A 7,982-nucleotide genomic window follows, 5' to 3' on the forward strand; every position below is an offset into this window, starting at 1 on the left:
TTCCCCCGGACAATACACCACGGTCTTAACGCTATATAGAAAGGTTTACCAATTCCTGTAAAGTTGCGTTTGTTTTTGCCGGGCAACACGCCAGATTCTCAGACATCAAATATTAAAACAATTCTCGGGTCTGCTCTTTAAAGTGAAATAACTGATGTTTTACACACTAGGAAATTCACATCAAATTTATGAACCGGAAGCATTTATTTTGTCAATGGAATAAATAGTTTTTTTTCTATTTTTTTCCTCCACAGGAACTTGCTGTTTATGAAAACATGGCACATGCGGTCACAATAACAGAGAAAGGTTAACATAGTATATGCTATATAAAGTCAAAGGTCAAATGAGATGTTTTTACAAATAATATCCCTTTTTTAAAAAAAAAAAACCAAAAAACAGGAGAATAGGGATTTAAAAAAATGTTTTTAACTAATTTGGCTGATTTTTGGACAATAGATACTATGAATACAAGACATTGCATATCAATCATTCTGGTTCTGTTTCAAAGTTTCAAACATGATCTTGTTGCCATAGCAACTACCAAAAAATCATATAGTTGTAGGTGTATGTTTTCCAGTTTATTAAATGGATTAATGTTTTTGCTTATTTATTTATAAATAAATGAATTTACTTTTCAAATTTTTCTGTATTTTGCATATATTTTGCAAGTTCTTTATGATCCGTAGACCTATTTTGTAATTATGATATATATATATATATATATATATATATATATTATTGGAACATATGACTGTGAAAGAATATCTAAGAAGAGATAAGGGTGAGGGGAGATATGACCGGACCTTTAAATATATTAACCCCTTAAGGACAATGGGCGGTCCTTAAACCCATTGAAAACAATGCATTTTGAGCCCGTATATGTAAGGGGTTAAAATAAAAAAACCTGATTGATGGATTAACCCCTTAAGGACAATGGATTGTTCTTAAACCCATTAAAAACAATGCGTTGTACATGTACGGGCTTTGTCATGAAGGGGTTAAAAAAACAGCACTCAGATCCGAACCAAATTTGTTAACCCCTGCTAGAACCACATTTTATTCTTCTACTTGGATTTGCTTGAAGACGGCTTTGGAGATCACGCGTACTATTACTGCTTCGTTACAGAAATACCGGATGACAGAAGTAGGTTGGGGAGTTTCACAGCCCTGACATTCCTCTCGATTCTACTTTGCCCGGGTTATAAACAATTATGGAGCAGGAAGCTGCGATAAATTAATCTAGGGGAAAATAAAAGATGATTCCGTAATTATATTACTTCCCCAATTTAGTTTCCGTGTTACTTGTGACATAGATCAGTGGCCTTTTTTCTTCTTCTTCAAGGTCCATTGTGGTCTATTCACTAAAGAGAGAGTTTTTAAGACACTTTCTACTTCACTATTCATTATGAGGGCTAACATTGGCAGGTTTCCCCAGCAGGAACGGCTTACCCTGCATAATGCATGATTCAATGGGTGAAGAGACCTTGTAGTACTCTGATTTAACTATACATTATACAGGGCCAGCCAAAACATATAGGAGCTGAAACACAATGCTCGCTTTAGTGAATAGACCCCTGTATGTTTGTATGAATCACATGTATTTCAAATGAAAATCTATTAAAAGAAATAAAAAAAAAACCCAACAAAGTCTTGTTATTCCGGTTTTCAGGCAGTTCAAAGGTGGGTTTTGCCATGTACTACTACACATATGATCCCTGGGTAGGGAAAGTCCTTTATCTGGAAGAACTCTTTGTCATGCAACGATACCGAGGTAAGATTTATATGCGATGGTAAATTCTCAGTATTTTGTTCATGGGTATTTTTTTTTTTTTATTTTAATTATATTTTTTTATTAGCATTTTAATACAGGCTTGGGAATAGGATCCGCAATGCTGAAGGGGTTTAGTCAGGTAAAACTTAAAACGAGTTACAATTACGTCTCACATAAAACATAACAGAACGCGGCATTGAAAACCATCAATTTATTAGTTTTTAAATTAAACTGAATCCGATTTATATACTTCCTACTCTGACATCACAGAGAAAAGAAGCCGTAACACATCTTGGCAGCCATCATATACTAAGGCACGTAGAACAAAGTGATTTTATTTATGCAAACACAACGGCATCATTTTCATGTGTTATTTCTGCTCATAATATTAAAAAATGATACAAAACAGTTGTGAAGGTGTTAGGTTTGCAGAAAATAAGTGCTTTAGAATACATATTATATAAGTTACATGTTTCTTCCGTTCTGTTAAGGTTTCGGAATAAGTTACTCGGTAGTATTCAGCTCCTGGTGCTGTACATATCCACATCCTCGGGGTTTGCCTGTCCGTGGTCCAAAAGGTTTGTGTCAGGTTGGAACTTTGTCTCCTTGGTTGACACTGTTAGAAAAATAAAGAACATAATAAGCTTTTTTGTAGGTCTTTTATTAAATAGCGGGAGCTGCTGGAGACCAACAACCAACTGTCCGCTAAGAACACGGCATTACCTCGAACCATTATCTGTTACGTTCTATGCAAAAGATCTTTAGATAGAAGCGTACCATTAACATGTACCATTAACATATATGATGTGGATGAATGCCCTCACACTACAGTACAGCGATCTGTCTTACAACATAAACTCAGAGGCCTGTATCAAGCATCTGTCCTCACACGGCACTTTCTCTTTAATAATAATAAAAACATTGCTGGTAAGCGGATAAATGTGCAGTAATCTCATACCTAGGGAGCCAGCGGCTGGATTACTCTCAGTCTTTTTTGCTTCTCCGTTTAGTGGATTCTGTATCTCCGACTCTGGCTCCGCTGTGCTGGAGTCGGCACGTTCCTCCACGCCGCTGTGCCGCAAGGACGCATTATTTGCCGCCTCTGTTACAGGGGGCACCACCTGTCGGGTTAATCATCTCACAATAAAATGATCCTGTATAATGCGTTACTGAGCCGATCAAACAACACAAAACACTGGACTGCTTACTGCAAATACAAGTGCAACTAAAATTTCCAATTCAGGGACGATACCTTTGCATCTTCAGACTGGGGTTTCTCATCTTTCTTGGGACTTGCTTTCCATAAACTACTAATTGCATTGTATGTCTGGTGACTTCCGTTATAAATCTTTTTTCCTGTTAACTAAAAAAAAAGAATAAATAATAAAAAACTAAACTTTGCCCCAAAACAGAGAACTTTGTAGGAAAATATTTCTTGTACCCTTCGTGACAATGGCTGGGGGCCCTTTTAATGCCACGACAGTCCTGCATGACGTGCCCGGACCGTCAATTGTCATCAAGGTGTTAAAGAAAAGAAATATGTAAGTCTAAGGCATAGATCACAGGGTGTTTATACAATACGTTGTTAAACTGGAGAAACTTCTTTCAAGATAGTACTGTGTAATTAGGGTTAATTCAGATGTTTTTACAAAAAAAACAAAAACAAAAAAAACCTGCCAAACTAAGAGTTGATGGGAGACAATAATACTAACCTTTGCAACAATCACTGCCTGCGTTGGGTAACATACGGATACACCTAGTGCGGTGAGACCAGCAGAGTACAGAATCTTCTTCAGTTTGGACCCTGGAACGATGAGAAACGTGAAGCATTTGACTACCACTTTTCTTAAAAACGACCTTGTAGGGATTAGAAGGGTCACAGAAAGATCTGCAATCGTGCGAAGGCACATGTAACATACACTACCTGACTCCATAGGGGTCACAGAATGACTTTTATAACATACGTATGCTCCCATCATATACACCTGCTTACATGTCCCCCTGAAGCAAAGTAAGACCCTTATCCATCACCACCTGGTGAACTCTGTATAGGAGTAACCTTGCCTAGCGTTTCGGTTTGTCTTAGTCCCACCATTCTAGTTTTATCGGACCCATTGAACGTGCGGACTGTGAGAAACACTGCGGAAATTATTGGCGCTATATAAATAAAAGTAATAATAATAATAAATAAGATGACTTACCTTTCCTGGCTAGAACCAGTCCAGCTAACCCGCTGACTGCGATAATACCCGCTCTTGGAAGGAATTCCGGTGGCGGATTCTTTAGATAAACATAACTATCTGAATGAAGGAAAAATATAGATTAATATCACGTTAAAAAATAAGACCTACGTCTCAGTAACACAAGACGTATAGCGTGCCAACCTTTACACAACTATTTAAGTATAATTAATAATTACTTTATCATAGGCAGGGATCAAGGTACTTTTGTGATAAACCAAACGACAATGGAGTGAAAATAATATCTTTAATATAATAATTCATATTTTAATAAGTTTCTATCATTTAAATAGCTTAAATAAATATATAAGCTGTGTTCGCTTGCCCCCCCAATCCACCTCATACACACTGACACACATCTTAACACTAAAACATACACTCACCCCCCATCGCTCACATACATTGCATAAACGTAAAGTTTCAGCTAAAGACTCTCACCTTTTCCAAACTGTACAGTATCTTCAACACTCATTTTGATTGAAGAACCGACATGCTGTGCAAAATACAGGAACTGTTAGTGTTACACCATACATCAAAGCCAGTGTAAGAGCTGCATACTGTACACGTATACAGATTAGAAGAGGTCACGGATGTACATCAAGTTTCTTTCCAATCCTGTATCACATTCTGCTTTCTGGCCACTAGGCGCCACTAAAAACCCATTGGAAAAAACTGTTTTTGCATAAATATTAAAAAATACGACTTGTGAAGAAGGTACTCTGGGTCACAAGGCAATTTGGTTAGACGGTGAAATGAACACACTAATCCGAGAGGAGACGGGGAAGACACGGATTCCTCTCAACATTTATGAAGAAGAGCTATTCTGAAACATGCTCTCGGATTATAAACGATTCAAAGCCTTTATGGGCTATAAATGCAAGGAACGCATTATGGAGAAATATTAATGTAAGTGGGTCACCACCTGAAGAGAAGCAACATAAGCCCAGGTGCATTTTCTAAAACATATAGAATGGTCACTTGAAACTAACAGCTGAGCGGCCCTTTAAATGATCATATTGGCCCCCTTTTTAGATGCATGGTGGGATTGTACAGAATAATGCATTTGCCCTGTCCCTGCCCTCCAGCTCCTTGCTGGAGATGCGTTTGGCTGACAATATCTCTTACTCCCTGCGTCCACATGATATTCCCACACCGGGGAACTCTCTCGGTTTGACCCGGAGAGCTCCGGTCGAAGCACCACTTCTCCAGGTCAAGACCCGAATCCTCTGGGTCGCGGGGGTCTTGACACGCCCTGCTCCCCGCCCATTTTCCCTTTACATGGGGAAGTTTTCCACCGGCAGCACCCCCCACCGACATCAGCGGGACCGCCCACCGGCATCAGTCCCGCGATACCCAGCACTAACTGACCAGTCTATGGTCGGAGCTTGTGAAGGAAGGCTATTTCAAGGAAAAGCATTATCCCCGACCACAGCTTTCCTCAGATATCGAACCAGACGACCAGTTTGCCCGTCCTTACCTGTCCCCAGGTAACAAAAGGCCAAACTGTCTGCCGCACGACTGAGATCCCGGACTGCAGACGGCCCGGCTCTTCTTCCACGTACTTGGATTTTTTCAAAGGAGCCGAATAAATGGACAACTGTAACGAGACGCACATGTTTAACACATCAAGGAATTAGAGTGGCGTTGGCGTGGATTAATTAAAGGAGATAAGTGGACGGTGGCGAGTGGATCGCCGTAGGGATATTACCTGATTAGGGTGCAGGAGGCTACCCTTAGGCTCTCGGTCGGACACAGCATACAAGCCATAAGAGGTGAGGGCTAGCCCAGCCGGCACAGCGGCCAATCTGAATATCTGGAGAAGAGGTCAAAAGTCTTCAGATTCATTAAAAGACAATGGAAATTATTTCAATAAAAGAACAAGATATATAGAAATATTAAATCGTGGCCAACATTTATTCCACAATCATGATTTTGAACTTTCATTATTGAGATGAACAGACTGGATTCGCCAAGCGTGGGGTACTTGACGTAGTGACGAGCTGAGCAATCCCCAATATTTATGCCTTAGATAGGTGTGACATGCAGAAACATATATGACATCACTCACGCCTCATAATTCATATAAATCCCTCCCCAAAGCCAATTGGGTTCTTAATCAGCTTCACATCGCAATGCACAAGCGGCCCAGTATACTTCAAAACATTAGAAAAATGACATCGTGACGACATCATAGCTGTAATATAGTTAAACTACTTTCTAAGAAGCCGGGGACAAATTACGACTGCGCTGCGTTTTCCAATGAAGTCATTACTTCGAACAATTTGCTGTGAGCCAGCGGGCGCAAATACCGTGAATCCCGGCTTCCGCGAAAGCGGCTCAGCCTGTGACAGACGCTAATCGCTTCTCCGCTTTAATGCTGGAGAGTATCCCGCGCGATAGATCCCGGACCTCTCGCTGCTCGCTTTTACCGTCTAACACATGTCTGGAGCGATTATTTTATAATAAAAGGCGTCTCTTGTTTAAATAATAATAGAAAAAAACCCAGGAGCGTGCAGCAATAAACATTTTAATTCATATCTAAAGCGAATGTAGGAAAGAATTTCAAGATGTCAATTTTCCCAAAATCAGAACGATGATCTGGAGGGTTATTAAATAACTGGGGTGTATTATATAGAGAGATAGTTATAATAGTAACCGGGGTGTATTATATAGAGAGATAGTTATAATAGTAACCGGGGTGTATTATATAGAGAGATAGTTATAATAGTAACCGGGGTGTATTATATAGAGAGATAGTTATAATAGTAACCGGGGTGTATTATATAGAGAGATAGATATTATAGTAACCGGGGTGTATTATATAGAGAGATAGTTATAATAGTAACCGGGGTGTATTATATAGAGAGATAGATATTATAGTAACTGGGGTGTATTATATAGAGAGATAGTTATAATAGTAACCGGGGTGTATTATATAGAGAGATAGATATTATAGTAACCGGGGTGTATTATATAGAGAGATAGTTATAATAGTAACCGGGGTGTATTATATAGAGAGATAGATATTATAGTAACTGGGGTGTATTATATAGAAAGATAGATATTATAGTAACCGGGGTGTATTATATAGAGAGATAGTTATAATAGTAACCGGGTGTATTATATAGAGAGATAGTTATAATAGTAACAGGGGTGTATTATATAGAGAGATAGTTATAATAGTAACTGGAGCGTATTATATATAAAGTTATACATGTAGTTGGGGTTTATTATATATAAGGTTATGAATGTAATTGGGGTTTATTATATATAAAGTTAAAGTTATAAATATAATTGGGGTGTATTATATACACAGAGAGGTCTCAGAGACAGTTCTATATGGTGTAATTGGGGTTCATACAGAGGTGTATTATAGAGACACAGGAATAGAGGAGCTGTGCTGTAGGGACTCCCCGTGAGATCAGGGGACAGTAGGCAGGGATGTGTGCCGGGATAGAGGCAGGCCTGCGATTTTAGAGGCTCCCGCACACGCCCGGCTTTACTTTCCCTCAGACCGCCGCCGGCTCTCGAGCTGTCATACGGTCTCTGGGACTCACCTTGGACACCATGCCGCCCACCTCCTACCACAGACAGTGAGTACGGCGGCCACGGAGGGACAAACCTCCCAATCGCGTTGCTTGCTCGACGTGATCACGTGACAAGCTCTGGCCGCTTTCACACTGAGCACCGGGCGCTGGGGGGGGGGGGAGGAAGGTGTCAGATACCTGCTGCACCTGCCATAATATACATAAATGTGTGTTTTATATCTTATTATACTACATTTGGGAAATAATTATTTTCCCTTCTGGATTCTGTTGGAAGTCTTTGTAATTCTGTTGTCTGTAAGCGGCTTGACGTTTATCCTCTTCCGTTCAGCTTATGGCTTTGCTTCTGAGGATATTTACAACAGAAGTCACTCAGTTGACTGGGCTCCTATTATTATTGTTTATATAGCGCCATCATATTCCCCA

General features: G+C 39.7%; 1 protein-coding gene across 1 annotated transcript; it reads right to left on the reverse strand.

Annotated features, from left to right (window-relative positions):
• Positions 1-1,963: 1,963 nt before the first annotated feature.
• Positions 1,964-7,659, reverse strand: APOOL (apolipoprotein O like). Its single transcript, XM_053473076.1, has 9 exons — positions 7,569-7,659; positions 5,720-5,824; positions 5,489-5,608; positions 4,450-4,504; positions 3,973-4,071; positions 3,484-3,575; positions 3,024-3,134; positions 2,730-2,892; positions 1,964-2,387 (listed from the first exon to the last, which is right to left on the reverse strand). The coding sequence occupies exons 1-9, from the start codon at positions 7,578-7,580 to the stop codon at positions 2,290-2,292; spliced, it is 855 nt and encodes a 284-aa protein (XP_053329051.1). The 5' UTR covers positions 7,581-7,659; the 3' UTR covers positions 1,964-2,289.
• Positions 7,660-7,982: the final 323 nt, after the last annotated feature.

This window comes from Spea bombifrons, chromosome 8 (genome assembly GCF_027358695.1).
Source record: "Spea bombifrons isolate aSpeBom1 chromosome 8, aSpeBom1.2.pri, whole genome shotgun sequence".
NCBI classification, from domain to species: Eukaryota; Metazoa; Chordata; class Amphibia; order Anura; family Pelobatidae; genus Spea; species Spea bombifrons.